Below are 16,808 nucleotides of genomic sequence, written 5' to 3' on the forward strand. Positions count from 1 at the left end.
ACATTTTGTCAAAAGAGTTAAGCAGGTGTTTCCAGAACTACTGAGTGTTTTTCTTCCTAAGTCTTCATAAGTAGGAGAGTCCAGACTTTTAAATGACAATTCATCCTGTTTTAATAATCAGCAAATAGCTGTTAATTGATAAAGAATTATTTTCTTTGTCATACATTATAAGTCTTAAAAAGCAAAATAGATATTAAGTCCTCCAATATTCTAATGTTAATAGCATTTTTATAGTTGTACATTTGCAAATGCTTTAGAGTATGTAAATAAACATGTCCAGAGGCACTGATTGCGAGGTTAAAAACATAAGGTTGACAGTTTATTAAGTTTTAAAGTAAGAATTTTATAAGTTGCACTTAAGAGATCCCTTGGTTGCATTTCTGAGTTGCTTCATGTGAGGAAAGTATAAAAGTTGAAAGGTGGTGATGTTAGAACTACTAATGAGGACAAGGAGTCTAGTCATCTTGAGAATATGATTAGGATGATTGAACAAATGTCCATCAGGTTTATAGCATGTGACACTAACTGTTAATAATTATAATCAAACACCTAATTGTGTATAATATTAGTTCTGCTTTAATTAATATTTTGGATTGCAGTAATTTATTTTGAGGGTTCACCCTGTATTTTTCATGTGTTCTGTTACAAAACCAGGACTCCTTCTCTGTGCACTTCAGTGTCCATCCTGTCTAGTGGAAAGTTTTTTTAGTAGAACATTTGCACATCTATTAATATGCCAACAAATAACTTAGGTAAAAATTTTCAGGCTTTGTAATCTATGGTTAGCTAGCCTCTGCTGTTAAGCTTGTAAAGGGTTTGCATAACTTTCAAAAGCTGAATCTTCATATAATGTTCTGTAAATTTGCAGGACTAGGACCTGAGTCCATTTTCCACAGCAAAATCCTCACTGACCTGAACATCTGAAGTAGTCTGTTTTTACAGTTCTCATAGAAGACTCTTAAGATGTGTTTTTCAGAATTGTCATCTTTGAGATTATTGTTTGTAGTGGCTTGATTTGGCATAAAGATTGTTTAGAAGCATTGTAATAAAAGGAAGATTCCAATGAAATATGTCTTATTTGTCGTACAACTGTTTTGAGAATTACAGTCTTTAGTAGAATTTTACAAGTGGAGAAGTTAAGTGGTTTTAAGCAGAAAGAATTTTACATGTTGAAAATAATGTCGTGACAACTAAATGATAACAGGAAAGCCATTGCTGCCAGATTTCTTCTCTTTTTCACAGGCTGGAGTGATGGCTTCCTGCTTTCTTACTTCTCTCTGATAAGATGAGAACATTCTGTCTAAAACAAGCTATGCATGAAGTTTTAGTGGTATCTTATGCAGTACATAGAGATATTAAATGTAACGTTGGAGATAATGATCTGAATAGCGAGAAGATCTTTGCACAAATGTGGGGGTTCTTCTTACTGCATCACCCACTAATTATTCTTCTTGCCTGGGAACAATAGAAAGAAAGCAACTGGACCTAATATCTTACTGTATCTTAAATTGGGCTTAGTTGGGCATATTTTAGCTAGAATGATGCTTTGCATGCCGTAATTCAAAATAGGAAACTACCTCTACACCTTTACTTGATTTATCACAGAACAATCAGATTGGTTTTTTTTCCTCTGTCATAGTGTTCATCAGCAAACTCTGCATTTGTGAATTAGAATAGGGCTTACAATAGTTAAAGTACTAAAGTTATAATAACTGTTCATAGAATCGTGGATTCTTGGTTAGGAGGCAAAGAAAAAGTAATGTTGAAAGAAAAATAAGGCTGGAGAAAACTAGGTCAGTTTTCTGATTCCTATCTCATTCTTCAAGTTTATCAGTAGGAAAGCCCAAAGATGGTGGTGGTGGGCAAACAGGGTGATCTCCTATCCCATTTGAACACCCCAACTTGATGTACAGCTGCACAGGCTTTAATTTAAAGAGTAATGCTGATTTTTCAGTGAACAACAAAGTGCAAGTCTCTAAATATGTTATTCAAACTCTAGAAGAAACCTTAATTGTAATAGATTTCAGCAAACAGTGCTGCTTATCCTGCAGAAGGCAATCAAGTATCTTGTCTCACAGTCTCATGGATTATTCAGAGTTGTGAAGATAAACGCTGGAAAATAGTCTATATTAGGCTATATATTTATAGACAGGAGGGTTTATTTTGGTTGATTGTCTGGGATCATACAGGCTCCTGGCTTTCCTGTTTGGAGGAGGCCTGCCCTGGATGCAGATCTCAGAGTTGTCTGTGGGGCCCAGTGGGTGCTTGGGGCAGCACAGTAATTTTGGCACTAGTAGTGGGAAGGCAGGTCATACAGAGAAAGGTGGGGTCTTGGAAGAGTTGGAAGGTGATTTTTCATGGGAAGTTCAGGGAGATGGGAGTCCTTGCTGGGGTTGGGGGGTGTTAAAGAGTGCAGAGGAGCTTTGGGTGTGTGAGATTAAGGTCTGTTTTAGGAAGGCAAAGAGTAAGGGGCATGTGGTGAGTGAGCAAGGGGATGTGGAGAGCTGGTAGCATTACTGGTGAAGAGTAGAGGAAAAGCAATTGCAGAGGCAGGAAAGAGCTACCTGGTTGTATGGATGAATCAAAGCCTCTAATAGCCTGTGCACTGACTCAAGCTGAGATGCTTTATCTGAGTTGTTCATCTCAGTTTATCCCAGTTTCTCAGGCTTGTACATAACGTTGTAAATAAGTGCTCCAACTGTGAAATACTGTAGTTTTAAGCCTGAAAAAGTAGGTTTTACTATTCAGAGGATCAAGAATTAGTGAGGTAGTAAGGCTGCCTTACAAGTAACTGCTCACCTTTTGGGGATTGGGTGAAGGTCATGGCAGTATCACCAAGGTGCAGACGCTTTACTTTTAGCTACACAGAATGTTAGCAAGGGTGGGTAGCAAAACAGCTGGACTGGAGCATTGTAAAGGCTGATCCAGTTCCTCTTAGAATTAAACTCAGAGCTCCCCTGTACTGCTGCAGTGGTCAGGCTGAGACCATAGTCCTGTTGGTAGTGTCCTGGGGACATAAACTAATGTGTAGGAGTGCCGTCCTTTTTCAGGACTTTTTTGCATCGGGCCACAGTCTTGGCTGGACTCTCAGCAGCACCGAGGGTGGTTTGGAGCACGCAGAAGGCAGTTTGTCCCAGGGAAAGCGAATGCCGCACGGCTGGGAGGGATATTGTGCGTCCTTGGTTCACCCAGCAGAGGGCTCCCCTTCTAAGCTAATAAAAATCAGGCCTTATCCCTGATCTAACGGAAAGCAAAATGTTTGGTTAACCACCGTACTTTGGATGCTGTACTGCTTTAAGTCTTGACACTAGCCTGTACTTTATGTTTCTCGATACCTGCTTTGAAGTATTTGATAAAAGCTACTAGAATTCTCTACAGATTGATACGTGCATGTGTGTGGTTTTGTATGTAAGCATGTGTAACATATATGTCAAATCTGACCAGTTCTTTTCCTGCTTCAAACATAGAAAAAAATATGTAAAATTGATAGAAGAACACTGTGAGTGTAACTTCAGGTAATAATCTGCTGCAGATTAAATGCACACCACCGAAGGTTTCAAAATTTCAATAAAAAGTTAAGAGAGGGCAATATTTAAAAATATAAGCGTGTGCATCCCAGTAGCTTTTTTTGAATAAGACACTCGATTCCCTTCTGCAGGATAACTAGGAACTCATTATCTCTTTGTGGATACCTGTGCTTTTCCAAAAGATTAAAAAATTCAGTGAGCCAGGTTTGGGTTGTCTTTTCTCCTTTCAGAATATGCTTCTGCATTGTGGCCCTATAAACCAAGAAGTTTTCTCAACCTCTTCCATAATTTTAACAGTAAAGAGGCATATCAGCTACAGTCTGAAGTTGGATTAGTTCAGAAACACAGGTTTCCTTCTCCACTTGAAGTAGGCTCAACCTTTAGACTCTGCTGCTTTAAATTATATTTAGAACTGACAATTGTTCAACTAGGCAAAGGCTAAAACTACAGAAGCAAGGGATTGTTATAGGTGAAGCTAATCAATCAACTGCAAAACATCAAAAATATACTGCAGATGTTTGGCATTTCATTATTAGGTACAAGTGATGTTTTGGAACTTTAGGAGTATTTCAGAAGGTGAAGTATTAGGGAGGCAAAATTTTTGATGCTATTTGGCTGCCATAAGGAGCAATAAGAAGATCTGAAACAACGCAGTTATTAGAAATTCTCACTATTTGCAACAAGTGGGAGGAAAATATTAATCCCCTTCTCTCTTTCTTTGAATGTGTCTGCTTCTCCTTTCACTTTGAATTTATTTTCTCATAGCATTTTATCTCGCAAAGAAGGCAAAGGAGAGCAGGCTCTTCAATTGCTGCTCTGTTCCTTTAGCAAGTTTGGTCTCCACCAAACACTAAGACAAGGTAAATAAATTTGACCTAAAACTCTTCCTTGTTGCCTTCCCAAAAAATGAACAATCTTACCTACTGGAAAACACCATGGATACAGATAGGTGGTTTTTGTAGTATTTTTACTTTACAGGAATTAGATAAAAAGCCTCACAGGATCAGACTAGGGTCTTGAAGCAGCACCTGTATTTGTGATCCAGCATAAGTGTGTAGGAGGTGATGCTGTACTTGCAAGCAGGCTATTTTGCTTGCTCCCAGAGATGCAGCTCTTTTCAAGGATAATTTTTATCCCCCCCCTCCCTTTTTTTTTCCCAGTTAGCCATTTCCTGTATTTGGCTGTTCATGGTGCTTTTCTCATTTTCAATACTGTGTGCAGCATTCAGTGCTGGAGACTATTTTAAGGCCTTTTACAATGCTCTTCTCATTTACTTAGCTAAAATGAGAAAGTTAGTCCTGCATTGGCCACTTGTTAGCTGATGATAACTTTTACTTTGAATCTGGGTCCCCTCCCCCACCTGAAACCCCTGGCTCAGCAAATATTTGAACCTACCCAAGTTAATCATGAAGCTGAGATCTTTATCTGAGAGAGACGTGCAAGCTACTGAGGGTGGTGGTTTCTTTTTTTTTTTTTTTTTTCCCCACAGTGTGAAGTCAGGTGCACTTTTTAATGATGAGCTAGAGTAAGTGGATACCTTCTGCACAGCACAGAGCTTTAAGCAGTTAAGAAGAGAGAGAAGGCTTGGATTTTCTCACTGCATATTGCAGGGTTTTTAGGGATTTTTATGGATCACTGGTTGGAAAGAAGAGCATTCTCTTTTTCAGAATTTTTTTTTCTTCATTGCTTCAAAAAAGCTTCCTAGTAAAAGGAGGTTTCGGGTGTTTTCTTCTAAGACAAATTTTTATAAGAGGAAACCAATATTGGATTATATATTCCGACAGTATTACAAGGACGATCATTTGCAATGCATAATTTACAAAGTAAGTGATTTTGAATTTCTGTGTGTGTTTGCTTCATCATCTTATGGAAGTATCATACTGTAACTGATTACCAGGTAGAATTTTAGTGGTCTTAAGACACATGAATTAAAGTACTTCAGTAACTTCTCCATGTTATCTATGGAATGGGGAATAGCCTATCTGCCTCCTGTCTTTTCTTAACCTGCAGGCTAATCTAGTCTGAGCTGAGCACTAACCTGGTTATACAAGTTTGTTGAGTCGTAAATTTGGCCACCAGTGAAACCCTAGTGAAATAATTTTTCCTTAAAGTCTTTATTCAGTGGAATAAAATCTTACTGATCCCACATGAGACCTAAATGCAGCAATGTACTCTTCATAGGAAATCTTTGTTGCTTAATTTAAATAATTACCTTGGCAACTCAACTGTCTGGGTAGCAGGTGGGCTAAACCTCCAAGTTCAGTGTTTAGACTTGCGTCTGGGATGATTTTGAGTATCCTGTTTCATTTTGGAAATGACAGGAATCTTTGGAACATATCTACCTAAACTGGGAGAGTCTACTTCAGAAAGAATTTAAGCTTATTAATATATGAAGCAAACTAGCATGCACCTTTTTGTATATTTTGGTACTCCACATACACTCTTATATGTTGAGGCTTGTCTGAAAGGGGTAACCTGCTGAGGGGCACAGACAGTGCAGGGTGTGAGGGGGAAGGAAGGCAGGGATTAACATGTGAAATATTTGGGAAGCATATAAATTGTGTTAATTTTTTTAATTAACATTTCTAAGATAGAGCACATTTCAATTGCTCCAGAATTTCTTATGATGCAGACACAAATAGTTGCTACAGCTAGTTTTGTTGTGGTTATTTTTGGTCTCTGATTTTCTCCCCCTATAGATTATAGCAAGTATAAAACATTCACAATACTTCACATAGCGTTCTGCTTTGGACTTAACTGTGCATGTTTCTTCCAAGAGATGGGAGAGAATTACAGTCACTGATGCGGGGAGTTAAGATGGAATATTTCTAAATGGTAGGAGGATACTGATGATATAAAGTCAAGTGATGAAGGAGACACTGACAAGGGACTCTTGCTTTTAAAAACAATTAACTTGATAAATATTTTAGTGAGAACAAGGTAGAGAAACCATGGAAAATGCAGACTAAATCTTTTTGTATCCTGACAGACAGCAAAAACACTTTTAAAGATCTTGCTCAGTTTTGACTTTCTTCCATGTTTTCAGCAAATTTGCGAAGATTAAAATATTTGGGTTTTAGATTTCAAAATCGCTTAATCTAGATTGATTTGAACTGCATTTTGTTACATAATGATGAGAGGAAGACATCTCTATAATAAGCACATTTTGTGTAATAATATCAGACCTATGTGCCCATTAAAACAATAGAAATCCACACAGGTTAAAAACATAATCTGTATTTCACTATGTGGAGAGATATATATGTGTCTCTGTGTGTTTGTCTAAAATGAGTGTGTAATGGACATACACAAAGTCCTGCTCTTTTCCCTTCTGCATCTTTAATATGTACAGTAGGTCCAGAATCCTTTAAAAGCTTTTTGAATGGTAAACTTCGGGCATCCAAGCTGGAGAATGCAACTAAGATGTGACTGACCTGCTTCTAAATGGAGCTATCCTGTGTGTCTGTGCATATGTGCAAGAGCTACGTGCTGCAGCATATCAGCCTTTTGTCATTCTGCGAGGATTGGACTGTACCATGCTGCTAAGTCAGGAAAATGAGCTGGGAAGATGGGCACAGAGAGTCTCCTCACTCCTTTTGTGTGTAATACCAGGTTTATATTGCAGTTCTGCTAAATGTAGATTCTTTCCAAAACTGAAATTGTTTTAAGATTAATGTAGAGCAAAATGAGGAAGCAGGAGTGGTTTGGTGACATTATTTTGACATGATTGGCTGAGGATTATGATGTAATAGGTTACATTGCAGCCCCTTAAAGGTTTTAAAATGAATTCCAAGACACCATTACAAAGAAAGCCTGACTGTTTTCTTTTATCTGAGCTTACTCAGTGAAACTCATACAAATGTACAATACTGTTTGGAATATGGAAGAACTGGATATAGAATATCCTAAGACAGATATAAGTTGTGGCACAGACTTGATGTTTTACATAGAAATGGATCCACCAGGTAAAACTGCAGTCTTATTATAGAAGACTTAATAATTTTGGTCTTTGCAATAGCTGCTGAAAAATTGTTACTGGATATGTAGGATTTCTTTACTTTGTTATTGACACAAATATTATTTTTTTTCATAAATTAGAAGGAAATTGTGGTTTAGTGCATGGTTGTAGTAATTAGAATCTTAACATATACCTGTCTGCTTATTTAATTGAATTTGTAATGAATTTACCTGTTTATAGTCTCTTTAAATTATGTCAGAGGTAGTTCTAGTCCTGCTATTATATCATTTAAAAAATTGAATTTCTTTTATTATTATTTTTGCTATCTCTATTCCACACTGTGGCTAAAAGGAGATGCTGTGGTAACACTCTGATTTCCTGAAATAGTGATTATAAATCATTGATTTGGACTGTTTAAGGAAAAACAGTTTTAAAATCTAGCAGTATTAACTGAATACCTGTTATAGCACCATTTTTTTCATATTATATGAAAATATTATACCATCCTGATATTCATTATAACTTTAAAAACATTGTCTTTTGAGTCTGGTCATACTATACAGGATACGAACGATGTACTTACTGGAGAACTGAAAGAGCTGAGTTGATATTTAATGCTGATTCCAATGTAGTCCCCCTTGTTAATAAGTCAGGGCTGCAATATCTTCTCTGGCACCCACTGGTATACGTATGCAGCTTTGACATTGAGAAAAGGGGGATGTGGCTTTTAATCAGTCCTGGCATTTGAACACAATTTATTCTGTAGAATAATAAGATTAACACAAGAGATATTTGGGTCACAGATGGGTTTCTTAAACTGTTGCTTTGGGGTTTTTCTTTTTTTTTTTTTTTTTTGCATATCATTGCACAGAATGCACACCATCACAAAAAGCCAATCCTTTTTCAAATATACAGTATTGCTGTGGGTTTGCATTTTTTATTACTCAGCTTCTAGGTAAGGAAGCAGCAAAATTTGTCTAAGATCTTTACATAGGAGGATAAAAAAAATTTGTCATGTTTTATTATTTGTGTTCACCTGAAGGTAGTGAAAGAAGGTAAAAGCAAACTTCAGATTTTTTTTCTCAAATGCTTTCTTCACAGGGGGAGGAGGTGAGTTTACTGTTATATTTTTCTTAAAATACATTATTACAAGAGTAACAGTTTTTTGAAACAGTACAACTTTATTTTGAATTATTTTGTTTTCAGTACAGTATCTTGATTCCTCTAATGTCTTTTAAAAATTGTTAGTGATGGAGAACTCTGTTTGGTTTTTTCCTCATTCATAGAATCATAGAACTCATGTGAGTTCAAGGAATATATGGTCGTGTTCTCAGTGAGTTATAATCAACTTTTCCCCCCTTTCATTTGCAGCCCTGCCTCCTAAGCCACCAAAACCTAATACTGTAACTAACAATAGCATGAATAACAACATGTCATTACAAGACGCAGAGTGGTACTGGGGAGATATCTCAAGGTAAATCAGCTCAAGACATATATTTCTTATATTTGGCTTGATGTTCTTGCTGTGCTATTCTGTGTATATGTATTATGCTTCAAGTGTAAAAAATTTAGCCATTTTTAGGATATTTTCCAACACAAACATACTATAGCTGGTTTTATTCCAAACGTGACTAAAAAGTTACTGGCAGTCAGTTAAAATGTAGTATGCCAAATGATGGTTCTGTTACTTTAAGATAGCTATATGAAACACTAGCATGAAAGGACAGCAGCAAGAAATAAATATTTTCTTGTCTTTCATCCAAAACCCCAACTGTAGGCATAATAGTTAACAAATCAGACTAACAAGTACCATATATTAGCAACATTTTTAACTGTACTATATATAGGTACATTAGGCCAGCATTGAATGCACCAATTATACAGGCTTGTATGAACAAGCAGAAAGACCTTTGTATGAATAATAATTTTGTCCAGCAGTGAGAGGACAGAGTATGCCATTTTTATATCCCAGTTTTCTCCAGAAACTTTAAATGAGCTATTGAATAATTGTATTTATTAATATGGAGAACTAGAAGGCTTCTAAAACCCACCTGTTCTAAACCAGAAGAATTTAGGGCACGGCAAGAGAATGAATGTGTAAGAAGTAACTTAAATGATTGGTTACTTTTGCTTTCATTTTAGGGAAGAAGTAAATGAGAAGCTTCGAGACACTGCTGATGGTACCTTTTTGGTACGAGATGCTTCAACCAAAATGCATGGGGACTACACACTTACTCTAAGGTGAGATTAGTTACATAGATCTGTAATACTTGATAAAGTATTACTTGATAAAGTGCAATAACTACATTTAACGTACAGCGTGCTTTAGGAAGTAGTACTTGAAGTATGCCTAACTTTTCAACATACTGTATTTGCAGGAAAGGAGGAAATAACAAATTAATCAAAATTTTTCATCGAGATGGAAAATATGGTTTTTCTGACCCATTAACTTTCAACTCTGTGGTCGAGCTAATAAACCACTACCGGAATGAATCTCTAGCCCAGTATAATCCTAAACTGGATGTAAAATTACTGTATCCTGTATCTAAGTACCAGCAGGTAATTTAGTCTATTTTCTTTGTGTTTCACTTAAATACAGAGAAATTACTGCAGGCTGAGAAGTCATTTATCATTAAGAACTTCAGTTCTGTAAATCTGTCAAAAAATAAAGTGTGTGTAAAACCTGATATTTTTGTTTAAAAAGTACTCCACACTTTGCATGTAAATTTGAAAATTTAAATACTGCAGATACATTATTAAGAAATAAATATCTTAGTAAATATTCCATTCAATGATAGAATATATAATTTTCAGTATAAAGCTAGACACTTGCAATACAGATTTTCTTTTAATCATTGATTTCTCATTTGCATATTATCCATTTAGTATTATCTCTGCATTGAAGAAAGAGGAATCATATTTCCATGTAATTATCCAGGCATTTTTAAGTAGTTTTATCCGGAAAATCTCTGCAATACAGTTGGTTCTTTATGGAATATCTTTCTGCTCATCATTCCAGGATCAAGTTGTAAAGGAGGATAGCATTGAAGCAGTGGGAAAGAAATTACATGAATATAATACCCAGTTCCAAGAAAAAAGCAGAGAATATGACAGACTCTATGAAGACTACACAAGAACGTCTCAGGTGAGCTATATTTGAACCAAAGGGAGACCAGAAGACTTTGTAGATTTTAAAAAATATTATTGTGAATTCTTGCTGCCGTCTTTCTACTCCTCCTTTCTGCCACCACTGCCAGTGCCCTCATACACTTGCTCAGACTAGTACAATTGCTTGCTTGTGTTTGAACAGCCATCACCTGTAAACTTAACCACCTTGTGCTCAAGTCTGACAACTCCATCCAAACCAAGTGCATAACTACCTGGATTTACCAGCACTTTTGCTCATGAAACTAAGTTATGGTTTTCAAGGCAAGTTTGCAAGGAAGCATTACGTTTTATTATTAGTTTTTGAAAGGTCTGATTTACATGTGCAGGACAGAGAGATGACGTGTGTAGACACAGTGCAGGAATGACAAGCTACCTCTGTCCTCCTTTCAGCTTAATCAGTTATTAGCCACATCTTGAAGTGCCAGTGAATTAGTGTGGCTTTACAGATTCAGAAGCAAGACTGCTTCTTGAAATGTGCAGGAAATAAACCTAAAAGTATTTGAAGAAAAGTGGAGAACTTCTGGCAACTTTAATTTGAATGACTTGACTATCAACTTGGTATGTAGTGGCGCGATAGGCTAGATGATCTCCTGAGACCTGTTCAGGCCAGTATCTTACGCCTTTGTTTCCGAAAGCCAGCTATACCCCTAAGGACATTAGTTGGTGCAAAGGGCAAAGGGTACTGCCATACGGCTCTAAGCATTACAAATAAAATTTATTTATACAAAGCAAAGATTGTAACTGGTTCTTTTTCTAGCAGTTTTACTTTCTTGATAAACCTCACTATGGAAAGCCTATCATGATAGCCTTTTGCACAAGCCTATTGTCTCTCTGTCATAAGGCTTTGCAGAATGCCTTTTTGGTAAAAGGATATTGAAGTCTTGTTTTACAACATACTGAAGTGTTTCTGTGGTAGAAGCCAATAAATTTTCTGCTTTTGTCTGATATCAACTGTAACAACAATTACTTTATTTTCAGGAAATTCAAATGAAAAGAACAGCTATTGAGGCATTTAATGAAACAATAAAAATATTCGAAGAGCAGTGCCAAACACAAGAAAGATACAGTAAGGAGTACATTGAAAAATTTAAACGGGAAGGAAATGAAAAAGAAATACAGAGGTTAGTATTTGGGTTTGCATGTCAAATTGTGTGATTTTTGAAAAAACAAACTGCCAAGTATAGGTGTGCCTGAAACTGAAGCAAGATGACAAGTTTAAAGTTGTTCAGTTGTAAGCAAAGAAGCCTCAAATAAGGGTACAAGTGAACTTGTGAAATATATAGCTACATCTAGAGAAGTAATCTGTTCTCTTAGATGTCTACACGTCTAAATAGCAGATTATAAAGTTATGAGGAAGAGATCAGAGTTTAACCTACCACATTATTCCATCCAGAATTATGCACAACTATGAAAAACTGAAGTCTCGGATAAGTGAAATTGTGGACAGCAGGCGTAGATTAGAAGAAGATTTAAAGAAGCAAGCAGCTGAATATAGAGAAATAGACAAGCGTATGAACAGCATTAAGCCAGACCTCATTCAGCTGAGGAAGACAAGAGATCAGTACTTGATGTGAGTATCATGAATTAAAAAATTGGAGTTGAAGTTGTTTGGTTTTTTTTTTATTATTATTATTTAATGGTATCCAACTTTTGTGACTAAAAATTAATTCTATTTACAATTATTGTCCAGGTGGCTGACTCAAAAAGGTGTTCGGCAAAAGAAGCTAAATGAATGGCTTGGAAATGAAAATGCAGAAGAGTAAGTATTGAAAGACTTAAATATTTCTGGTGTTTCAAATCATCTTACGCAGCAGTGAGATAAAGCATATTTAATTCTTGGACCGCACAGAGGAAATCTCAAGCCTACTAACAATGCACACTGTTAAGACATGACAGCTTACATAATGCAAGTACTGGAAAGGATGCTGTCTCACTCCCTACTCCATTTTTTCAGGAAGTGTATAATCAAGTTACTATAGCAAAGCACTGAAATGTAACCTGTGTCACATTCTTACCAGCAAAATTAAGTTCATGAGGTGTTAGTACCTTAGAGAGATGTGATATGGATTGACAAATTCTTAAGAAGGTTTCTTAGGCATGAGCAGCCTTTTTCTGAATTTCTACTGTTGGTACCACATTCTTATCTCCTGTAGTGGTACCCACATGAGTATATCACATTGCTGTTGGAGATGATAAATTTGTATATGCTGAGGAGTGGTCCTTCTCTGGTTTTGTGATCTATTTAATTTTTCCAGAAAATGTATAGTATTCTGTCATTTCAAGCAATTTAGTATACGGGGATAGGCTAATAAATGCATTTCATTTCATTCCTGGAAAAAAAGCAAAAAGCACTTGGGTTTTGTGAACACAGCAAAAGCAGGACACAAAATAATATCTGAAGTGTAATAACAGTGAAGAATGAACAAATAGAAAATGAAAGTTGTCTCAGTAATATTTGTACAAACATTTTCTGCCTATGTAGTTTCTTATGCATGCCTTTTATGCTGCTTGGTTAGATATACAACAAAAGCAGCAGACTGACAATGACTCTTTAGTGGTTTTACATTCTAGCCTTGTCTACATCTATTTTAATTTGGCTTGGTTTATTGAGTCTCTTATCCTAGAAATTGTGCTTATCTGCTGTGGTAGAAGCAGGAGATAAAAATGACATACACGATTTAAAGCCATGTTGTTTTCTGAGTATTAGGACAATTCAAAGATGTTACTATGTAAAATATCTAGCCACCTGTTCCCAGAAGTATTCCTATTACTTAAACAGTAGAGAAAGAATAATGCCACACCATGACTTTAGTGTAACATCAAAATAGTAAATGAAGCTGTTTAAAGAACATCTTCCTTTTCTCTCACTCTGTGACTCCCTGCCAGCGATCCTGGTAACTGCTGAAAAATTGAACTTTTGATGACTCTTTTTCTGAAGTTGTAATGCAGAAAAAAACCCAAACAGCAATATAATGAGCAAGATAAAAAACAGGAATTACACTCTCTAGATTGAAAATAGAGCCACTACTGAATGTATTTGACTGTCATGCAGGCCAAAAGAGTATAAGGGTATAAGGGACCTGAAGAGAGTGTTACCTGAAACAGAAGAACCCTTTTTCTTTATGAAAATTGAATTCTGTTGAGATTGCTGCTTTCTGTAGACTACGCCAAGTATCTTCAGAAAGACAGAATCATGGATGAGTGAGAGGTCATCTTTTCATAAAACAAATTAAAAACCTATTACAGAGAGAATAAATGCGTTATCCAAACACAGACTGACTGCAAGCTGATCAGGAGAGGCAGGGCCCACCAGTACAGGCGGCTGGGGAAATGGGGAGCTCTGGAGCTGCACAATACCGAAGTGATGTCCACAAAACCGAATCAGATGCATCTTCTTTCATGGTGGGCTCCAGAGGGCTCTCTGTAACTCTGAAACAGCTGTATACTCAGTAGCTGATTTGGTAGAAAAGGCCCTTTATTATATGCTCTTCTCATAATCTGCTTAATAAGGAGAAAGAGAGAAAGCACTCTACTACTGCATCCTTTCCACAAAAGCATCTACCCTATAAATAATTATCCTGTCTACCTGTACAGCTACTCAAAGCTTCTTCAAGCAGCAGCTGTAGTTGATACATTGCATGATTTTTCATTGCTGACCAAGTGTTCTGATCTTTGGAAATCAAGCTGACTCAGAGGGTATTGATTTTGTTGGGCTTGCTATTTACCAAAATAGTGAGCAACGGTAGTACTGGAGTGCTCACAGCAGGTTCTGAAAAATAACACAGCATCTTTTTATATTCTTTTTCAGATTTACATGAGTGTTCTTCAAAGAAATAAGAAACAGAGCTTATATTTTAGTTGTATTCAGTGGTTTGAACAGTGCAATATTACTTGGTTTACATTTCTAGTGCCAGGGAGGCACTGGACTAACCACTGGGGTTTTTTTTCTTTTTTGTAAGTAATATGAAATGGAGACTACTTAATTAGTGGATTTTGCTCTGCTATGTGTTTCACAAACACATTTTTTTCCAATTTTGACAGCCAATACTCTATGGTAGAGGATGATGAGGACTTGCCCCATCATGATGAGAGAACATGGAATGTGGGAAATATCAATAGAAGCCAAGCTGAAAATCTGCTGCGGGGAAAGCGAGATGGAACATTCCTTGTTCGAGAGAGCAGCAAACAAGGCTGCTATGCCTGCTCTGTTGTGTATGTATCCAGTTTGTGAATGATGTAAACAACATTTGAGGGGCCTACCTCGAGCTTGGAGCAGACAGACACTTGCATATGCATAATTCCTGTTGGACCTTTGGGCTTAGAAGCACATCAGCAAGTCCTGAGGCCATTCTCTTTGCTGCTCCATTTCCTATACAGCTCCAAGCTGTACCACTCCCACAGATAAGCCTTACTCAGAAGGGAAACGAAAGTATGGGTGTACTCCTTTCAGTGCAACTGCTAAGTCCTACCTATCTGCCACCTCCCTAAGGCTGCATGACAGTTGTGAATTTGGACTAAACCCAGGTTTTTACCATTCTCTCACCACAGAAGAGAGGAATTCTATATACTGACTAGCATCTTAGGATTTATTGCCAATACCTTATTTTATATCTCAATGTTACTGTACTCACAAATTAAAAACTGGTTGTTTTTCTTCCTTTTTAGGGTGGATGGAGAAGTAAAGCACTGTGTGATAAACAAAACACCCACTGGGTATGGATTTGCAGAGCCATATAACTTGTACAACTCGCTCAAAGAACTGGTGCTACATTATCAACACACATCACTTGTGCAGCACAATGACTCTCTCAATGTCACGCTAGCCTACCCTGTATATGCACAGCAGAGGCGATGAACATCTTAGTACTGCGGGTTGTTTGTTTTTTTCTAAAGAAATGATTTGACAACACTGAGGCCTCTGGAGAGAAAAGGCTCCTTTCAGCTTTACTCAAGAATTTGCAGTATCAAAGCTATCTGTCTTCAGACAGGACTAAAGATTTCCTTCACAACTGCAGTGGGAGAAATCACAGTAGTAAGCTGTGAATGTATGTTTGTAATCTGAAGTGCTTTTTGGTTTTTTTTGTAATTAAGAAAATTAAAACACAAGAAAAATCCAAACCTGATCTCCCTGCAGGGACGTAGAGGCCTTTAAGCATGGTGCTTGTTTACGACCACTTCTGAAGCTTTACCAGCTAGAACTTTGGGTTATCCAGACACAAGGTATAAGAGGTCTGTGTCATTCAGTTATTGGAATTTCGTGGTTACGACCTGACTTGGAATGGTGTTGCTGCACTCAGTGGATCCAGACATACAGCATTGTGGATTTTTTTGGTTTTAAGTGAATGATATGTAGCAGAATGAATGGCACTTTCATTTGTAAGGGACACTTTAAAAGGACTTCAGTTACAGTCTGTTGTTCAGAGTAACTGTAATAGCAAAGTGCCAGGAAGTGTTTTGTTTAGATGATTAAAAATCCTGTTTTAAGAATATATTTAAAACTGAAGAAAACAGGACTTTTCAGTGGCATACAGTGTATAATAATGTACATAGTACTGGGTGACTAACTAGCATTGATGGAAACTGTCAATACCAGACTGCTGCTTTTTTCCCTTTTCTGTTTGCTGAAAGCTGAGTTCTTAGACCATGCTATGCAATACTGAATTTTCTTTAGGCTGTAGTCTTCTTTCAAGCATATCTACGGGCTTCTTTTTCTTTCTTGTTTCCTTGTCTTCTTTTATTTGTTATTTCTTTTGCCTGAGAATATTTTTCCTGATTATTTTTTTGTTACTGATTTTCTTGTTTGCTTGTTTGTTTTATGGGGCTTGCTTTTTTTGAGAGAGTTTTTGTTTGGTTTTTTTGTTTGTTTATTTTTTAATGTACAGGAAGTCAGCAAGAGCTGGCTTCAGAATTTAAACTATTAAATATTTTACAATTTTCTTTAGAAAAATAGAATGTTGAGCTACTAGCTCAAAGTTTAAAAGTTCATAAAATTTTTTTGACTAAATATTTTGTTGGGCAGTGCCTGAAAAGCTTCAAAGCTGCTTTATTCAATAAAAAATATATGAACATTACGAAATATCACTGAATCCAACAATACTGTTTCGGAGATATCTTTAGAATACGGTACCATGCTACATTTGCTTCTTGAAGCATTT

The 16,808-nt window shown here is 36.6% G+C and overlaps 1 protein-coding gene across 5 annotated transcripts in view; it reads left to right on the top strand.

Annotated features, from left to right (window-relative positions):
• PIK3R1 (phosphoinositide-3-kinase regulatory subunit 1) overlaps positions 1 to 15,748 on the top strand; it is a 53,537-nt gene extending 37,789 nt beyond the window's left edge. For 3 of the 5 annotated variants that reach the window (XM_027882266.1, XM_027882256.1, XM_027882248.1), the window contains exons 8-16: positions 8,857 to 8,959; positions 9,628 to 9,726; positions 9,864 to 10,044; positions 10,505 to 10,630; positions 11,632 to 11,774; positions 12,047 to 12,223; positions 12,344 to 12,412; positions 14,695 to 14,865; positions 15,319 to 15,748. In XM_027882266.1, coding sequence (XP_027738067.1) covers positions 8,857 to 8,959; positions 9,628 to 9,726; positions 9,864 to 10,044; positions 10,505 to 10,630; positions 11,632 to 11,774; positions 12,047 to 12,223; positions 12,344 to 12,412; positions 14,695 to 14,865; positions 15,319 to 15,508 — 1,259 coding nt within the window. In that variant the 3' untranslated portion in view covers positions 15,509 to 15,748. Of the gene's footprint in view, positions 1 to 4,877; positions 5,351 to 6,958; positions 7,493 to 8,856; positions 8,960 to 9,627; positions 9,727 to 9,863; positions 10,045 to 10,504; positions 10,631 to 11,631; positions 11,775 to 12,046; positions 12,224 to 12,343; positions 12,413 to 14,694; positions 14,866 to 15,318 lie in introns of those variants that run through there. The other 2 variants (XM_027882286.1, XM_027882276.1) reach the window with 2 other exon arrangements.
• The last annotated feature ends 1,060 nt before the right edge of the window (positions 15,749 to 16,808 follow it).

The sequence above is a fragment of the Empidonax traillii genome, unplaced genomic scaffold, assembly GCF_003031625.1.
Source record: "Empidonax traillii isolate 1590-97213 ecotype Southwest subspecies unplaced genomic scaffold, ASM303162v1 scaffold8:size5222938, whole genome shotgun sequence".
Classification (NCBI taxonomy): domain Eukaryota; kingdom Metazoa; phylum Chordata; class Aves; order Passeriformes; family Tyrannidae; genus Empidonax; species Empidonax traillii.